Source organism: Gallus gallus, chromosome 1 (genome assembly GCF_016699485.2).
Source record: "Gallus gallus isolate bGalGal1 chromosome 1, bGalGal1.mat.broiler.GRCg7b, whole genome shotgun sequence".
In the NCBI taxonomy this organism is placed as follows: Eukaryota; Metazoa; Chordata; class Aves; order Galliformes; family Phasianidae; genus Gallus; species Gallus gallus.
In genome coordinates, this window is record NC_052532.1 from 47,702,277 (window position 1) to 47,722,148 (window position 19,872).

The 19,872-nt window shown below is 42.5% G+C and overlaps 1 protein-coding gene across 1 annotated transcript in view; it reads left to right on the forward strand.

The window, feature by feature from the left end:
- Positions 1-19,872, forward strand: part of UTP20 (UTP20, small subunit processome component) — a 59,850-nt gene that overhangs the window by 12,296 nt on the left and 27,682 nt on the right. Inside the window, exons 14-30 of the mRNA XM_004937659.5 lie at positions 116-204; positions 2,315-2,420; positions 3,635-3,785; positions 4,227-4,289; positions 4,598-4,756; positions 5,632-5,708; positions 6,933-7,012; positions 7,712-7,955; positions 8,348-8,551; positions 10,266-10,356; positions 12,162-12,247; positions 12,802-12,927; positions 13,511-13,677; positions 14,248-14,456; positions 17,097-17,240; positions 18,570-18,649; positions 19,534-19,760. Coding sequence (XP_004937716.2) covers positions 116-204; positions 2,315-2,420; positions 3,635-3,785; positions 4,227-4,289; positions 4,598-4,756; positions 5,632-5,708; positions 6,933-7,012; positions 7,712-7,955; positions 8,348-8,551; positions 10,266-10,356; positions 12,162-12,247; positions 12,802-12,927; positions 13,511-13,677; positions 14,248-14,456; positions 17,097-17,240; positions 18,570-18,649; positions 19,534-19,760 — 2,303 coding nt within the window. The remainder of the gene's footprint in view (positions 1-115; positions 205-2,314; positions 2,421-3,634; positions 3,786-4,226; positions 4,290-4,597; positions 4,757-5,631; positions 5,709-6,932; positions 7,013-7,711; positions 7,956-8,347; positions 8,552-10,265; positions 10,357-12,161; positions 12,248-12,801; positions 12,928-13,510; positions 13,678-14,247; positions 14,457-17,096; positions 17,241-18,569; positions 18,650-19,533; positions 19,761-19,872) is intronic.

The window sequence follows — 19,872 nt, forward strand, 5'->3', positions numbered from 1 at the left end:
CTTGGGATAACCTCTCTGTAATTTAACATGAGATAGATAGGAAAGGAAATATTTGTACATGTCTATGTGTGGGTGTTAATATAGAGATAAAAGGCTTCCCATTTATTTTGAACAGACCAATGGACAAAGAAATGATCCTGCCCTGCGTGACAAGTTTTATAGATTCTCTGTTCACAGCCATTGACAAAGGAAGCCTCTGCAAAGGTCAGTAACTGTTAGTTCCTGTTCATTTGCTTTCTGTTGAGACCTAAGAGGGAGAATAAAAAAAGTGGCTTTGCTGATGACACAAAACATGAAAGTGGATAGCAGTAGCATTGTATCCATATGTACTGAGCAGTAAAACTAGAACAGCAAAGCCTGGGGGAAACACCCTCTGGGAAACAAATCTGCAGTTGTTACTGGTAGTCATAATGGATTGGTAGATGTTCCACAAAGTGGAGGGCGGACTCTCCAAACTGAAGCCTGATCGAGATAATTGAGAAGAAAAATTAGAGTCATGTAAAAGAGGATGGAAGTCCTTTCAAGCCAGATCCAGGCTGAAGCAGTCAAGTGAAGGAGAGACTGTTGACTGACAAGCTCCAATTAGACTATTCTAAACCTATAGCTCAAATTTTGGGACCTTATCATCTCTGACATATGTGACAGCACCAGTAATAAAATGATGTATCCTCCATCTGGGCACAGGTGGTCACAGGAACCCTGCTGGTTGTCTTCTATCACTGGCCAGAAAAAAAGGAATCTTTTAGCTTAGCTTGCGTGGTACAGGGAAGTTGTTACTCACAGAGATGTCAAGCATTTGGCTTTGTGACAAAGTACGAGCAAGTACTGGAATACCCCAGTTTCAATGTTTTTTCTTCTGTGGGTTGAAAGAGCTTACCTAGAGCCTGGCCTTTCTCCTTTGTAATCTCTTTATTAACATTGCTGACTGTATCTGCTAACTGGTTCTGCTGCTTTTTCCTTTCTAGTGTTTGCCAAGCATGGTCCTTTCTGATTTAGCTCTTTCTTCCATCCTGTTTACAGGTTTTGCATGCTTTCATGATTATGTGACTAGTAATAGTTTGCTCTAGAAAGGGAATACCCAAACCTTTTTGTGGATTGCATTCTTGGTGGCAGCAGTAGCAGCTCTGCACCAGCTCTGTGTGCCCAAGAAGAGGCATGTTCCTGTTTCCTCCTTTGCTGCTAAAGAAAATATAACAAATGCGGCGTCAGTCCTATGTTTCTTTTTTCTGTTGCCCTGTACTATGCTTCCTTACCTTCCTTCCAAACCGGTATCCCTGGACACTTTGTCCATCTTTTGCATTCTCTTCAGCTCCATGGTCTCTGCAACTCCTTCACCTTCTACTAGGACTCCAGTCTCATTGCCTGTGCAAGGTGCAGTCAGCCCTGTGCTCCCTGTTGGGTCTACCCGGCCTCTAGCCTGAGGTACTGTGCGTGTCCCAGAGCCAGGTGGTTTTGTACAGTTACTTGGGAGTGCAGAAAAGCAGGTTTGGAAGCTGGAACAGAGCTCAGGAAGAGAAAAATAAAGTAATTATTTTTTTAAACAACCCATTTGCCAACTTAAGGCTGGCAGGGAACGGAATAGCCCTTCCCCTTCTTGCCTGAAAGGGCTTTGGATGACCTGTACTGTTGGCAAACCTTTTATCCCCAGAGGAAGCTGGAAGTTTATGAAGGGAATGCTGTTGCGTTAGCAAGCAACAGCATTCAATAAACCCAATGTCAACTCAGTATGAGGAATTCAGCCTTTGAATATCTCATACAGGGCTTGGAGCACCTCTTATGCTCCTTTTGCACTGATTGTGGTGCCTGCAGGGCAGTTTCTGATTTCTCACTCCTCTCTCCCAGCTGCTGTTGTGCAGTGGTTTTCCCTGTCCTTAAATCTGCAGTGGGGCCCTGCTGGAACAGCTGGAGCTGGCCCTGCTCACAGAGCCCTCCCTGCAGCCTCCCTAGCACTCAAACTTTGCCAAGTAATACCAATACAGCCATTTGTAGCATAAAGCGAAGGTTTCTGTGACAGTGCTTACTTAGCTCCTGACCTCATCTCCATGCACACGTGGGTGTGATGGAGGCAGATGCAAACTGGGAGCTGCTCACAGCTTTCAACAGTGGCTTGCCAGAGTAGACATTTACTTTGTTAGCCAGAGAAACATTTCCTTTATGGGTTATAAGTGTTAGAAAATACACATATCAGATCTGTGTTCCATGTGTTACTCTGTTTCTTTGACTCTAGCTATTTCAGAAAGGGCAGTCACCCTGCAAGCACAAGTCGTTGAGACCTGAGTAAATATACAGACTATTCTTGTTCTCTCTGCTCCAGGAAGCCTGTTTGTGGCCTGCCAAGCAGTTAGTACTCTTCTCGGTTTGACAGAGTCTTCTGAAATACTCCATTTGTTGCCTGTGGAGCGTGTCAAGAACTTGGTGACGTAAGTAAACTCTGCTTGTTCTGTGGTTCTCAGAGATTTTCCTTCATATGGCAAAGAGTTGACTTGCCTTATACGTAGAAGCATGTTAATGCCTTTTTGTGAGTTGTCTGTTCTGTTACACTAGCATGTTGCTTCAGTATTGTGATAATTTCAGGTAGCAGTGTTGTAAGCACTGGAGAACTGTATAGGTATAATACCTGTTCAGTGGTATTTTCTCTGCAAACCCATGCTTTCTTAGCCAACTGCAGGATAGTGTGTTACATATGTTGCTTCTAGTTTTTCTAGAGCACTACACTTCGTAAGGGTGTCTCACATTATAATAATAAAAGAGACAGTATCAGTGTATTCTGAGTGGTGTCAAAAGCTTGAGATTCAGCAGTCTGCTGGTGGTGTTGGAATTCCCTTGTGTCCTTAGGTATTCACATGTCTGTTTGCTTCACAGTAGGAGTATGCTCAGTTGTTGGGTTGTTTTTTTTTGTATACTCAGTTTTATCTATTACAATCCCTCCTACTTAAAACTAACATGCATAACTGAATGGCTGGAGAGACTGAGGGAGGCTGTTGATCTCTCTCCAGCAAATCCTGCTGAACTTGTTATCTCCCATCATTGCTCTGCTTACAGCATTTCCAAGACTTTGGTGGCCTGAGCTTCAAAACATCCTGCTCAGATAAAAAAGCATGCTGCCCATGTCTGGGGCATGATGGAGGCAAAACAACTTGCCCAGATAAAGCAGGAAGTCTTGGCAGGGAGTTTCAGTGTAGTGCTTCTGTGTCAGCTTTGTGCTGGGTATGTAAATCCCTCTTGGACCAAGGGATGTTGGGTGGCACTAGGAGGATTCCCTGTGAGCAGGCAAGACTCCTGCTGTGACAGTAGAACTGATGTCCCACCTAGGTCCTATTGTTTCTTTTCCATTGCACTTGTTCACTAACTGGGCACCTAGGCAGTGGCAGCAGATTTGTTTTCTGAAGCTGTCTGTATGTGGGTCCAGCTGACCTGCCCCAGCTTGATAGGTCCAATTAGTACAATGGGGGGAATCTCATGCCTCAGTCTGCTATGGGTACTGTCTTTGAGGCTGTGTGCCAGTGTGTTGGTGAATTCTGGCTTCACCAGCCTGAGATCCCTTAATGCTGTTATTGTCACTGCTGCCTTATTTTCAAGTATCTGTATTGTTACAGTGCTCTCTGTATGTTAATAAAACACTCTCTTGTTTTAGCACTTTCCCTTCAGACCCATCAGCATTACTGCTGGCTGATCTCTATTACACAAGACTGGCATTGTGTGGCTGCCAGGAACCTCTTTCCCAGGGGAACCTAATGGACTTGTTTGAGAAGTTACAGCCTAATATCTCCACTGGTATTTCCAAGGTAATCTGCCTTTTTTGTTTTTGTTTGTTTTTTTCAGCACATACTATATGGTTTGTATTTTACAAAGCAATTTAAGTAAGCTAGGTTAAATGAGAAAGACTTGTCAGGAGAAATGTGAGACTGTAAAGGAATTGCTTCTGTAGCATTTGCTTAGATCTGCGTCCATTTCTAAGAGGCTGCTACAGGGCATGGGTTTGCAGAAGTTGTCTTAGTCCTGGGAGACCTGCTTCTTCCCTAGGGATGAAAGCAGATCAGAAGTCTACTGCATTCGTTCTGAGTTGCCTGCTAGACCAGAGGAGCTCATCTGTTTCTCAGCTTTGTAAGGAACCTGGTGAAATCAACATCCTGTGCAAGACATTAACCTCAGTGCAAGTGTGTGTGTCCGTATATGTAGCCTGCATTCTCCTGCATGCTTCTGACGTGTGTTATCACTTTGGGCAGGTCCGACTCTTAACTGTCCGTATTCTAAACCACTTTGAGACTCCACCTTCTACAGTGATTGAGGTAGGGCTAAGCTTAATGTTTTGAATCAATCTGATTTTGATGATTGTGAACCGTTTCCTGCTTTGCAGGAGCAGAGCATGTTTCTGCCCAAGACTGTGCTCTGGTTTTGTGCTTTCACATTCCAGTTTTATCTGTTTATTCCTCTGCCCTCTAATGTTTTCACGTGTCTAAGTTCTGATAAACACCAGAACAAACATCTTGACTTTGTTTTCTGATTCAAAGTAGCTCAGACTCTGTTTACTTTTCTTGAGATACCTTTCCGCAGAAAAAGGATGCTCCAACAAAATGTGTGTCACTTGTTTGTTCAGGGTGATGGCACAGGGGAGCTCCAGTCAGTATTTGCCACACTGCTCCAAGCAGAGCTTGTGCCAGCAACAGTGAATGATTACAGAGAGAAACTTCTCCATTTGAGGAAACTGAGATGTGATATAGTGCTGTCTGCAGTACCAAGTGGATCTTTGCAGGAGGTAAGTAGTTTTTGTCACTTGGCATTTGTCACATTCCCATATTCCTATACTTCTGTTCCATTCTGTGAGTTACAGAGTTTTTAATAAGAGTTCATAAAAAATGAATTAGATCCCAGATCATAGCTCTCGTTTGTCCTTGAGACTATTGTGTTTTCTTGAGCAGTGGTTGTATCTAGATAAATGGCTCACGGACAGTTTGATCAGATGTTATGGAAAGGAGGACAACTCATTCCAGGGAGAAGTGAATTGTCAGCAAATGTAAAACTGTGAACTTGCCATACACTCAGCTTGGTTCAACATCGGTAGGATTCCTTCTGGCCATTGGAAACATAGCTTCTGGATCTTGCTGCAGGGTGATACTCTTTTCTTCCATCTGGCTGTTACATCTCCTGTACAGTTGCACAAAAGGAGCTCTCACCTCTCATTTTCTAGATGCTGGAAGGGTCACATTTCTACTAGTAAAATGTTTGTGAAGTTGGGATGGGAGGATTTTTTTATTATTATTTTTATGGCTGTTGTAGTACTTCTATTTATTTATTCATTTATTGCCTTGACCTGTGAACTCCTCAGAAGAGGAGTTATAGGTTGGTCCATCTGCATTTAGCATTGCTGTGCAGAACTGGCTTTTGCACATTCATGGTACATAGATGTGGTGGATAGATCTCAATGCAGCTTAGAGAAGCAGGATCTACAAATTTCATCATGTAGCTATGAGACAAAAAATGATGTGTGTGACTTGATTCACAACAAGTAGTACATCTGAGAATTTCTTAGATCAAAGTTTCTTCTTTGAGAAGAGGAAAGGTTAGCAGAGCTTAGTTGGTCTTTAACTATTGTTTTTAACTTCTGAACAAGATGGTTCTATGTCATTCTAGGTGCCTCTTCGGTATTTACTGGGAATGCTTTATATTAACTTCAGCCCTCTCTGGGATCCTGTAATTGAACTCATAACGTGAGTATACGTGACAGGATGCTGCAATCTGTGGTTGTTTCACAGAACAGTTCCTTCCACTGAAAGCTGAGGGCAATCTCATTGTGGTCTACAGCCTCCTCACAAGGGGGAGGTGCTGACTTCTTTTCTCTGGTGACTGCAGCAGGGCCTGAGGGAACGGCATGGAGTTGCTTCAGGGGAGGGTCAGATTGGGTGTTAGGAAAAGGTTTTCATCAGAGAGTTGCTGGGCCCTGGCACACGTGCCTCAGGGCACTGATCACAGCCCCAGGCTGATGGAGTTCAAGGAGCATCTGGATAACTCTCTCAGGCATATGGTCTGAGTTTTGAGTTATCCTGCGTGGAGCCTGCAGTTGAACTTTGATGGTCCTTGTGGGTTACGTACAACTCAGGGTATTCCCTGATGACTGCTCTGTGAACAAAAGCTGAGGTTAAAATGTCTGATTTGAAGAGATGTGTGCATGAGAGACTTGGTGTGAAATCTTTCCAAATGGATTTGATCTCTCATATTATAATCTATGCAGCGTGTTAGTTTTTAACTTAATTTTTGATTTTTTTTTCTCACTATTAAGAGGAACTTGTAACAAATATAGTTAAATAGCATCAGAGTTTGAGTCCAAGATAGCAGGATTTGATTAATGTTTCATAAATGCTCAAGAAGCAGAAGGAGCCTTTCAGTTTTCCCATCTCCTGACTTTTCTGTCCTTAGAAAACCTCTAGATTCTACTGAAGCGTAGGGAAGTCTTACCATGGCATCTGCTTAGCTGAATACTGAAGTAAATAGCTCTGCTTTCAGCACGACATTATCTCCTTGTTTTGTTTTTTTTTTTCTCTGATGTATTATTAGAAGGATGAGATTTGTCCCATCAAACTATTGAATTAATAAAATAATATTAAACCAGCACTTCTAAAGATACATCCATGCTAATTCTTTCTTTGGTTCTGTATGGTATTACTGTACAGAAGTCAGTGGAAAACTCAATAACATTTTTAGTCAGTTTGAGTTCATTTGAAGTCATGGGATACAACCCCTTTATTTTAATAATTGGCATTTGGGATCCATGAATGAGGGCAAGGAGGTACTGCAGCTGTGTCCTGCAGATATCCTATCTTTGGACACTCTCATTAAAGCTATAATCAAAGCCTCTGATTGCATTAGCTGTTAGCTTCCCTTGATGCATGGCTTTTTCTTTTGTCTTCTAATTTCATGCTCTTATGTTTTGTTAGTTCTCATGCAAAGGAAATGGAGAACAAACAGTTTTGGAAGGTCTTTTATGAACATCTGGAGAGGGCTGCTGCCTATGCTGGTAAGTTTCAGCTCCTAAATGGTATTTTGACAGTAACCCAGCTAATTGTGAATGACACATGACCGTGTTTTTATGTGTCCCAAATTTACATGTGATGGAGGAATTCAGAACCAGAGCTCTTGACTGCCAGTGTCATGTCCAGGGCAGGAATGCAGAGGCTTGAGAGAGAACTGTGCCTTCTTTTGTGTCCTAAATAGCAAGAAGTAGATAGAAATGTCCCCCATATGGGGGGAATCCCATGTTGCATGGCTTCCCACAACAACTTCATCTCTGCTTAAGGTTGGCTTTTTCCAGTCTGACAGGAGCAATGAAGAAACTTGTATAATGGAATGCATCATCTTTCTGTTACATAGATTGGGTGGAATTCCTGCAGGCACTGTGCCTTTCTTGACTGTACTCTGTGTACTCTTGAGATATATCTATGAATGTGTGGAATCTGATTTCACAGTACAGATGTGAGCATGCAGCCATTTGTGGGCTTCTCTGTTATTCAAGAGAATTGAACTCAGTTAAGCTGTCAGGGCTGTAAGACATCCTGGAGTACTTTCTAAGCTACTTGGACCTTTCAGGTCAGAGTTAAACATAGTTTTCTGAGCAGATGCTTGACATCAGGAGTCTTGCTTTCACAACAGGAGGCAGATCTCTTTCTGCTGACTGGAGTAACTTGAAGATACTTATCTCATAACATCTGTTGTATAGAAATGGAACTGCAAAATGAATTGGATGAACAGGAGGAAAGCATTGATGAAAATGAAAGCCAGAAGATACCAGAAGGAGGGGTGGGCACTGTCTTCCTGGAGCAGCTAGGGACAAGAACAGACTGCAGCGAGCGGTTGGACCACACAAATTTCCGCTTTCTGTTATGGAAAGCATTAGAGAAGTTCCCAGACAGGGTGGAGCCCAGGTCAAGGGAACTTTCCCCGCTCCTCCTAAGGTTCATTAGGTAAGTACATTTTACATATTGTTTGGGAAGACACGTTGCTTTCTATTGATTTTGATGTTGCTGAGCTTTGAGTCAACAGCTAGTTCTTTATAGACTTTATTTCCTAAATGCATTGCTGGTATAATACCTGTTCCCAGCTAACGTAACTTTTTGATTGAAATAGCATATATCTCTAGCATATATGACTACTGCCTTGCATTGCTGCAACTTGTAGGCAAAGAAGCTTGTATTTGGTGAGAGACTCTCCTTTGAGAGGTTTTAGTCATAGAGCATCCCAAAACACAGCACAACGTGAACGAGAATTCCGTATTGTGCAGTTTGAATTTGTTCTTGCCCTGAAACCCTGAAAAAATGCTGCTTAATTCTTTTCTTTCTTTTTCTTTTTCACTCAGAAATGAGTACTACCCAGCAGATTCCTTAGTGGCTCCAACTCAGGATCTTAGAAAGAAAACTACTGGTACAGTCACAGCAAAAGAAGTATCTGGTGAAGAAGTTAATGACGTTAACATGGAGGAGGAGGGCGAGGAAGAAAGGGAAGAGGGAGAACCAATTACTGTAGGGCTTCCAAAAAAGAAAACAAGAAGAGCTGCTGCTAAGTAAGTATTTTTAGTTTTGTGTTCCTAGTGATTTCATGGAAAGACGCATTCAGTGGTTCCTGCCAAGATAAAGGCTATTTGTAGGTAAATTCATTTTTCTCCTTTTGCTTGCACTTTTTTCAGTGGATTTTAAGAATTTTTAAGTCATAAATTCTGCTTGTACATTACCATGCGAAGGACCTGCTCAGGCTTTATCATTATATTATTATACCTGATAGGCTGTGGTTTTTTATTTTAAGTGATGTGGTATCCTGAAGCCATTTTGAAGTACCTGTGCTCCCTTAGCTTCTCTATTTGTGTCTCTTGATCTTTTAAAACCATGGACGTTGCCAAACACTCTGAAGAATCAGACTATTCATTTCGGCATTTTTGATACTGGGATCCTGTTATTACCTACCTGTTAAATATCTCGATCCCACTTGTCTTCTTGTGGACACGGGTTGTTATACTTTGCTTTCACGGGTTGTTATACTTTGTTGGTACAAAGCTCCATGGCATTGTAATGTCACTGTTTTGCAATACTGAATACTTAGAGGAAGTGAGTCTATATGAATTCTCTATGATTTCTTTAGTGTAGTCTCTTTAAGTTGATAACATCTATCAAAGTGTCCATTACAAGCACTTCATTTACATTTGTATTCTGCCTGTTTTTTGTTGTTGTTTTTGCTAAGAATGGTGCTTGTAGTCACAGAGAACTTCAAAATGTCACCTTACATGTTGGAACACCATGAGTGTTTGAGATGTAAACTATATTGATGTGTAATCCCAGCTTCCTTACAGGTGTTTGATTTTGTTCTCAGGTTCTGGCTTACATATAGAATTTAGCAGCAATAAAAGTTCAGTGACAGTTCAAGATTTTTATCAAAAATAAAAAACAAAGCAAAACTTCCATCTCAGAGTGTCCACGTACTTAAGTAGAAGCATTAGTTCCTCCTAGTGGTAACAAGTCCATGGAAGATTTGCTGGAGACATGTTAATGAGTTCTGGAGTGACCTCTCTTTGTCTGGGTCCTGGGCAGTTCATGCTGCCAGCTCTGTGCTCCTGACCTGGGGCTCTCACTGATGATGGCTCAGCTCTAGCTGGTGCAGTAGGAGAACCCATGGTTTCTCTGTGCTCCTTGTGGGGTTGCTGGCTGATGTTTGGCTCAGCCCAGCTGAACATCTGGGGAGTTGAGTGTAATCCACTGTGAGTAGCCACTGAATGGGGACAGCCTCTACCCACCGCACAGCACATGAGGTAGATGAAATCTTACATCTTCCTTACCTCGGTCACCTCTCTCCCCTCCAGTGGAGCAGATTTGGGGGCAGCAAAGCCTATTTTATAGGAACTTCTTCCTGACTGTGCCTGCAGCATGGCGTAAGTCCAGCACAGTCTGTGGCTAAATGCAGTCCTTTATGTTGGTAGAAGTTAAGGACAGGTAAATAAATTCAACTGTTTGATGTTCCAGGCTGGGCTGGGAAAAAGAAATAAGCTGCATCCTGACTGTATTCCTTTCACACCAAAGTCCAAGCCCATCCGGTGAGGAAGTGGCCTCTTTGCAGTGAGGTGACACCTAGGAGAAGCTGTAGGCGAGAGAGCAGGATACAACCTGCCATGTCTCTGAAGTGGAGACCTATAGACTTGGGATCCTGCTGGGTTTCCCTTCTTGTTAATCAACTTTATAAAAAGTTCCCCTAATGTTGTGATAATTGTTTTGTTTTGTTTTGTTTTTCAGGCAACTAATAGCTCACTTACAAGTTTTCTCTAAGTTCTCCAATCCTCGTGCACTGTATCTGGAGCAGAAGTTAAATGCGTTGTATACCCAGGTACTTGCTGACATTTAGAATAATTGCTCATAAATGCATCCTTTCTTTTCTGAATGCAGTGCCTGCAACTGTGAAAACGTGTTGTTTTCCGAACTCAGCCATGTTAGCTGGAAAAGGAGCTTTGCTTGAGCAGGCTTCATAACAGGCTTCAGTTGAAGTGAGCCACTTAGCAAAGACCTGCTTTTGAGATAACGGACTTAGTTTTGCTGGAGTGGGTCATGTGAATGGATGTGGCAACTGATTAAGTAGTGGGCTTTGGCGGTGTGAAAATGTGGCTGTAAGGAGAACAGGAGGCACAGCAAGGTCTGGAAGAGGATTTTGAATCCAAAGCCTGATGAAGAGCTGAATGCATTTGTTGTTGTCATACAGTGTTACATCAGTAGAGAGCATGGTCAATGTGAAGAGCAGATCAAATTGTTGTAGGCCTTACAGCTATCAGCATTTGTCATTGTGACTTCTGAGATAAAAAATGTATTCAGTTTAGGATCTTCATCCTGTCTAGCATCTGGAGAAGGGAAGTGCAATGGTAGTCATCATTACGAAAAAACAAACTTCTACAGAAAGAGAGAGGAGATACAAATCTCTTGTGTGTGTCTCTCTTTTTACTTCAGTTGTTTGGTTCTAGAGGCAGTCTTTTGATGGCAGTCCTTGATCTACATAGGTATTTGCACTGGCTGTGCTCAGTGTATTACTTGCTGTCGTTATTAATAAAGTAGAAACTGAAGATAAACAGACATTCAGTGAAGAAGAAACAAACAAGAACTAAAGAGCAGAGCCTAGATAATGCCTGACTAACCAAGACTCTATTCTAACACTGAATAAAGAAAGCAGGAAAACAAATCTGAAAATGAGATGTTCCTTTAAGAGTGCATTTCCTTAATTTTATTGTACTTTATTGGTTCTGGATTGTTCAGATGGTTGGGTTTTGCTCTGATCCCAGTTTGTGTTCTCTGAAGGTGCAGTCCATGGGCTGTAGAACTATATTCAGTGGTGTGAACCTACTGGCTCTCTGCTGTGGGTTCTTTCTGGTTCTTGATGTGGAATTTGGAAGGTCCATTTGTTCCCAAACTTGAGAATCTGTGAGGAGTATCAGCTCTGGTTCAGACAACCTCAGAATTATGCACAGGAACAGTTGGTCCATGTGTTTATGTATTCTTGGGAAAATATTGAGCGGATGTGTACGGTGTGTCAACATATTTATTACTGCTGGTGTGTCCATCTGTCAAAAGAACATTGTGGCAGAGTGGCCTTTGATGACTCTGGCCTGTGCTGTTTGGTAGAAGACTGAAGGGTTGATAAGGATGCAGCCTGGGGAAATGATCTGTATTTCCTAGTGCCTAGGCTGTGAGGATTCATCTTCTAGAGAGGGTGAATCTCAGCGAGGCATTGTATGTCAGGTCTGATGAGTATTTTGTGATTGTCAAAAGAAGGAAAGGCAGGTGTCTTGGGTTGGTTTGAGTAGCTTGCCTTTTAATTCGGTCTTATCAGATGCACAACTGAGGCTGAAAACTCAAGCTGATCGTGGCCCTGATTGTGAAAAAGCAATTAAAACTAGGCTACTGGAGATGAGGGGCTGGGGTGTGTCTATAAACTGCCAGCAGCTACATCTGCTTTTTATGAGTGGCAGTTGTGTTTACGCGTCTTGACATTAGACTTGCAACACATGTTCACATGTCCTGCTTCTATTTTGGCAGAGTAATCCAAAACATGCTTGAGTTTGGAAGCCTTGGGTTGTTTCACTGTTTTTGATAGGCAGTTCTACAATTTTGGATATGAGCTCATTTCCCTTCTTTTGTCACCTGCAGTTACTGTCCCATCAAGACCAGAATGTGCAGAGAATAGCTCTTGACTGTATCATGACGTACAAGCATCCTCATCTACTACCATACAGGTAAAAAATCTTTGCATTATTTTAGTATCAGGAATGAGCCTGCTGTCATACATCTGCTTGGAATCAGTTGCCTCAGATAGAGACATCCTTGCTTGTGTTTATTGAAGAAACATAAATTCTCACTTTAGCCAGCTGTACTTTTCATACCTAAAACAGAAAATAAGGCCATAATGAAGTAGTATGTCAGTGTGTCTTTTTTGTTTACAGAAAAATGGCAGTACTTTCATTTTGTCACAGAATAGTACACGCTTAGCAGTTGCATCATTTTCCAAGAGGTCTTTTGTTGCAGTGGTTTATAGCCACCCAGTGAAAACAGCAGCATAAAACTGTAGTTGGTGATGGAATATTCTCTTCAGAACTTGTCCAGAAGGTACTTGCTTACATGATTAGCTTAAACTTGCTGACTTAAAATGTATTTTTTAAAAGGGGTGGGAACACGATACTTTATTATATGCAGCATAGATAGGAAGGTAGAAATAGGCAGAGGGGTGTGTGAGTGTCTGTTTATTCTTACAGCCCCCACCTGCCCAACAGATGATCTTTGTTACTCTCAGGGAGAACTTGCAAAGACTGCTGGAGGACAAAAGCTTTAAAGAAGAAATAGTCCATTTCAGTATTTCTGAGGAGAACACGATCGTAAAAGTGGAGCATCGACCACATCTTGTCCCTGTTCTGATGAGGTTTGTTACAGAGCGCTGGGGTGAAGGTTCCTCGTCAAAGTACTGCGAGCAGAGTTGTGATGCTGCTGCTTCTCATTTTAAACAGTTGAGATAAATCTAGGGTTAATGGTGTAGTTTGACTTTGTAGTTTGTGATCCTATACGTAGCTTCCTTCTTAATGCTGCTTTGCAGTGTGTTAGGCAAATGGTGTATTTGGTAAATACTGTTTCTTCTAAGGCTTACAGAGCTGTGAGACGTTCCAATTCCTCATTTATTACCATTTTTTCTTACTAAGGTATAATAATGCAGGTTGTATAGATTGCTTCTTCAGCAGTGAATACCCTCAAGCTAGCCTGCTGGTATTTTAGCTTTGTATCTGAAGTCTCCAGAAATACATGCTATAGTGAAAGCAGAAGCTGCTCTTTCACTGGATGTTTTGAGTGCTGTGTAGCAATTCAGAGGAGATCCTGAAGGGGGAATTTCCACCTGGTTTATTCACACTGGGCAAAGCTTTTAAACCAAAACAGGTTTCTCCCACAGAGAATGAGGCGAGGAAGCAGATGGCTTGTCGAAAGCTAATACAACCTCTTTTTGGCTCTTGAAGAATTCTCTATGGCAGGATGAGAAACAAAACAGGGAACAAAACGCAGGGCAAGTCTGCAGCAGCCACTCGCATGTCCATCGTTCTGCGATTTCTGGCCGGCTCACTGCCAGAAGAGATCCGGATGTTCTTGGATCTGCTCTTTGAAGCTGTGAAGCAATTCAGCCACGGTAGGTACAGGCAGTAGATCCTGCAGATGTGCTGCTTTCTGAGCTGTTTAGAAGTAGGAGGATACACCTGGTGCCATTTGTCTCTGACAGTGTCTTTGGAAGGATGAAAGGGTGAGAATCCCAGGGACTGGGTTTTCCCTGAGGTTTTACTTACAAAGCACGATCGCTGTCTTTTAAACATCTGAGTTCAGAAAAACGAAGTGACTTGCCACAGCTTTGCAAGTAAGCCATAGCAGGCCAGGAGTGAGCAATTACTGATGCTGCTGGCTGCCCCTGGCTGCTTGGCAGCCTCTGTGCTGTCCTTCCCATGTGATGTGCTACTGAGCACAGGGCTACCAGTATATGATGGCAGTAAACAGATGTTATAAAAAGAGGTTATAAAATGCTCTGATACTGTAGCAGTGGAAAATGTCTGAATGTCACGGAGATGGGTGCGTGGAGCTGCCTTTATTTAAAAAGATGAATCTAAGGAACTGTAGTTTTGGGCTAAGTTATACAATTATTTATTGGCAATTATTTTCAATGTTTTTACAGTGCTTTTCTAAGTTACTGTCCCTTTGTCTGTAACAGGGCCTTGCCAGGCAGCGGTGCTTCGAAGCGTGTCAGAGTTGGATTTAGCTAAAGTCCTGCCTCTTGGGCGTCAGCACAGCCTCTTCAATGGTCTTGAAGTTGTGTTGAAAAACATGGGACATTTGATCAGTCAGTACCTGCCTGAAATTCTACAAATTCTGCTCTGCATGACAGCTGTGGTATCCTGCATTCTTCAGCAAAGAGAAAAGGTATAGTAAATGCTACATGTATGTGTACATCTGTGCATACAAGATGTGGATGAAATTCCTTTTCCTACAGCATAGCTTAGCTTATAGTACACACACCTTCACTGATTCAGGTAAAGGTAATTTCAATGCCTGCATGCAGTGAAGCTTAGCAATTCGATGTCAGCCAAAGTAGAGGCCAGTGATACTGAATGTGCTGTAGGGCTTGGATAGTACAAGCAGAGTTGATATGTTCAGAACCCTGCTTTGGAGTTCTGTTTTTGTTTGAGTTAGTGAAGGCTGGAGGTTGCTACCTGCCTGCTATGTGGGAGGGTGGACGCGAGGGCAAGGTAAGTGATTCATTGTAAGGTCATAACAGGGTCTTATGGCTGGAGGTTGAATTTGATATTGGAGATGTAGCTTCTTGACTGCAGGACTAAAATACTGGAGCAGGGAAAGAAGAGAATTTCAAGTTTCTTGCCTGCAGACTTGAAGGTAAGTTTTACTCTTGATGTGCTCTGTTGCATTGCTAGGTCCCAAGGGAGCTCAGCATTGTGGGTGATCACAGTGATTATGTATAATGATAGTCTCCTGTGATGGGACACAGGGAGAACATGACTATGAGCCATGCTTTCAGCACACTATTAGCACATACAGCTCTGCGTCAGAGGCAGTCGTGCCAATCCAGCGTCACAGTCTGAGTCTCAGCCAGGTACCTGCAGAGCACTGAGAATGTTTTTTCCCTTGGTGTGCAAAGGATGTACTTGCAGAACAAATCAAGCAAGGAAAATATTCTGTTAAAGATTGGCTGCAACTAGAAGTGGGCCGTGTTGGCTTATTGCCACCTTGTGACCAGGAGAGCAGTGCAGAGACTCCTGAACTCATTCCCACACCAGTAACAACTGTGCCAGGAGGGCACAGTGGCAGGGCTGACTATCCAGGGGGAAGGAATATGACTGTTCTGCTTTGATGTGGCTGCTAGCACTTGTTTGTAACACTGCACAGCATTTGTGGAGGCCCTGTTATCTCGTGGGCACTGTTACCAATTGCTTGGAATTAATAACTTTGAGCCTGGCTTTTCTGCCTTTCTAAAACCAGTGCCTTTGTCAGGCTTCAAACCAAGCAGGACAGAAAATGCTGAAGTCTAGTCCTGTGCAGAGCCTGATCATAGGTGAGAAACAGACAAACTGCACAGTCATCGTCATCACTGCGTTGTTGAAAGGAATTATGAGATGGTGGACTGAGCAAGTCATGTGTTGAAAGGAATTTTGCAATGATAGACTGAGCGAGGGATGTTAGGTAATGAAGGCTCTGTCACCATGTGTATGTTCTTGCCAGGACCCAACTGTGAACAACTGAAGACAGAACTTGCCTTGAAAACAATCTATCAACAACACAAACCCTTGCAGTCAGTTCATTAGGATCGTAGCATCCCATAGTCTGACTTTAGCAGTGGATTATATGTTCTTACATGTTAAACTGAGAGAGGAGTTTCAAGAGCTGCTTCATTCATTGCTGGGCTTGTCAAGTTTTTGCCTGGGCTACTACCATAAACCTGGCACCACTTTGTTCCTTGGGGAGTGACAGTTTATCATTTTCCTGAACTTAATTTAGCACTTCATTAGTCTATAAGATGTTAAAAGCTCAAGGAGGAGTGTGAGAAATCTGTTTGTCTTGGCTAATGATTACCTGACATTCTTGGGGGTTGAGAGTAATTTATTGCAAGCTGATAATGCCTGGAGAGTTAAACATCTACACTGAAAGTTTTAAGCTAAGTTATTCATTTCCTATTTCCTTCTGACTGTGTTCAGTGGTGAGTTTCTTTGTCCCCTCAAAGTCTTGATCTCAGAGGACTGCTCTTCTGGCAGTTAAAATAAGGGTCACCATTAGCAATAGCAGGCTGGTTTGTGCTTGCTGGGTGATGATGGCAGGATCAGGTGTTTGGCCCTTCAGGCAGCTTGTTGCTGCTTGGAAGCTGCTTGCACACCATTACATTACTGCATTTCAGCAGAGCTTGGAAGACTCCAAGCAAGAGCATCTTTGATTCCTTTTCTACTGCCTCCTCTTTTTGCATACAATTTTGGATGCAAAGACAGTGTATTACATTGTAGAGGGTGTTGTCTGCAGAGATCTGTAGACAAGTTCAAAAGCATCATATCTTTCAGTGGGGCTTTGGCACCAAAGCCGCTTTGCAAAATAAGGACCTACGTGTGTTCATTCAGTGTGGTGGATCGTGATGCATAATGGAGGCCCTGAGGATCCCAAGATGTAGTTCCAGTCTTAGTCTGACATGGCTCTGTTGTTTCTGAGACAGGAGTCAGTACCTCTGTACTGTATGGTGTACCTGTTCTTGGAATTGTCTCAGGATTTTTCCATAAGCTGCATCGCATGATATAGAAATAATTCAGGTTACTCAAATCATAACAGGGAGAAGAGTCAGGATGCAGCAGTGTGTGAATGACCTTGTGATTAGCTGTATGGCTGACTTCCTTCCTTAAACATTTTCCCCAGAAAGTGTGTGGAACATCCTTCTGTAACCAAATGCTGTAGCTTACTGCATTCTGTTCTATCTGTGGCCAGTGAATTGCTATATTTAATTTCAGAGCAAATAGCGATTGTTCTTGCAGAGGTTTTACTGTTTTCTCTGCTATTTTGTTTTTGCAGGTTCAACCACGGTTGATTAATCCTCTGAAGAACTTGAGACGCTTTGGACTCAAGCTTGTGGTTGAGTTTTTTTCTGATCATGAGACCTACAGCTTTAGCGTGGAAGAGATTGATGCAGTTTTCCATGCAGTGGTATGGCCTCAGGTAATGTGTTTCTTCTTCCAGACTGGCATCTACGTAACCTGTACCGTGCATAGAGCTCCAGTTCTTTATCATTCTGATGTATGTGTGGAAGGGCAGATTGGGCTCAAGTCTGATTAGTCCTGGAGTAATTAAGTCAGAGGCTTAAGTACAAATGAGTTCTTCTGAGTAAAATAGATGTGATGTCTCTGTTCTTTAGCCACAGAAGCAGGTTTCTTCTTCAGGGAAGCAAAATGATACTTCTGGGTCAGTCCTAGGTGCATTTTGTTGGTTTTCTGTCTGAAAGTTACTGGACCTGTGATGGAGGATTACAGAAACAAACATAAGTGGGCTTTCCTGCTGCTGCCAGAAAGGAAGGACTGCAGCATCGTCCATCAGTGGGCTGTGCGCTTTTCTGCTGTCCTGCCAGGAGTCCCTTTTGAGCACAGTGGCAAAGCAGAGGGTTGCAGCTTTCATCAGAGAAGTTCAGACCCCCTTTTAGTTGGGAAAACGCACTGTTGGGAGAGGGAGAGAGAATACATAGTATTGAAAATTAAACTGCACTGATCACGTCAAGCAGTATATATAGCTGTGTATTTCACGAGGCTGAGCAGCAGGGACTTGTCCATCCCAGTCTTCCAAAGCCATGTGGAGCAAAGCAGTGAAAACTTACTTTGGTCCCAGAGCAGTAAAAGCATGTAGTTCAGGCACTGGGTCAGTAAAACACTTAATGCTTATGGGAGCATTGTGTTTGGAAACACAGTAAATCTAAACAGGATGTAGAATTGTTGAAAAGTTATAATTCCTGCTTTCCTGTTGGATTTTAGGAAGACAGTGCTAATTTTGGAGTTTGGATTGTAGCATGATTCAGAAGCTCCCTCTAGGGGCAATTTCTGCCAGTGAACCTGGTGAGGATTTGGTTTTGACAGAAGAGTGATTTGACCTGTGAGCTTTAAGGCTGTAGAACTGATACATATAAAAACTTGGTTTAATGCAGCTGTGCCCGGAGTTGCAGTTTGTTGCAGCCAAGAAGTTGGAGGTGTGGGAGGAACAAGTTGTGCCTGAGGGTCGTAGGCACGTCCAGGAAAGGTGGTTAGGTCTCTGTGGCAAGAGTGGGGATCAATGGGAGTCACTTTTAGGGGAGGACAGAAAAAGTAGCTGGAGCAATGTACAAAGAGAGTAAGATAAACTAACGGTAAGGGAAGAAATATTGAAGGAGATGGAGAAAAAAAACAAAAGATTCGCTTTGTAGAAGCGGCAATATAGTTTGTAGTGGGGTCTTTGTTAGAAATAGGGTTTTAATTGGCCTTACGTACTTTTACTGCATTGGTGTCTGATTTGTATCTCCTTCAGGTTTGCAGGTTGGCCTCAGAGAGCCAGTATTCTCCGACTTTTCTGCTCAAACTCATTTACACCTGGAGTAAGAATCCTAGGTAAGTGCGTGCTCTTGCAATGAAACTCAAGTACTTCTCTCAAATACACAGCATTTTTGTTGAAATGATCACAACACTCTTACCAGGTTATGAATAATTGTGTCAAAACTCATCTTCTCCACGAGGCTGTTACTGCTTTGATAGCAGCCCAGATGCAGTTGTGAAGCTTTACACTTTATGGCAATGAAGCTATTTTCAGTGAGCTGCTTTTCCCATACATGAGCAACCAACCAGATATGTAGACTAAACCCAGCTCGCAGGTCAGGAGGAGAGTGAATTCTTAGAATACACCAGTGTCTAAACCAATTACTTTTATGTAAGTCATCTGAGGAGATGGAGAGGATAGTTTGACAAGATTATTTTATTCTTGTTTTTTGACTCTGTTTCTTTCTACTTTGTGAAAGAAAATGGGCAAATTCAGCACGGAATTCTGAGACTGAAAATTGCAAGAGAGCCTTTTTTGAGGCAGACACTGTGAGAAATTCCATCTCTGCTATCTTGAGTGGTTTTCACCTCTGCCACTGACACACTGCTTTTCCTTTGCTAAAGTGTCCAGCTTCCCTTTTGAGACTTGTCATTTGTAGGCATGAAGAACTTGCACACAAACTTACATTAAAAACATTGGATTGCTAAGATAGGAGCAACCTCTGCAAGGAATCTTGGGCAAACATTTGCAGAGAAAGGACTAAGCTTAGATGATGCTATCTTGAAGTGTGAAAAGAAACTTGATGACCTTTCAACCTCCATTCCTTCTAGTTTTCATAACCCATTTCTGTGGCATCTCTGCTTTTTCCTGTTAACTTTTTTGTATGACTCTGCACAAAAGAATTATGAAGTTCTGTACTTAAATCTTCAGCGTATCTTTTTAATAATCTTCTTCTCAGATACTTCCCCCTACTGGCCAAGCAGTATCCAGATCGTCCAGAGTATGATATACTGTCAAATGTGTTTGCTGTCCTGTCAGCCAAGAATCTGTCTGAGGCAACATCCAGTCTTGTGATGGACATCGCCGACAGCCTTCTCAACAGCCCCAATTTTGAACCCACAGAGCAGGTTTCCAGTTTGAACGTGACTGACTGTGTTGTCCTAAACACTGGAGAAGTGACAGAAGGTATCTGTGTGTAAAAGCTATGAGAGGCCTGGTGGGTGATTTGGAAAGAGAATCATAGAATTGCTAGGGTTGTAAAAGACCCACAGGATCATCCAGTCCAACCATTCACCCA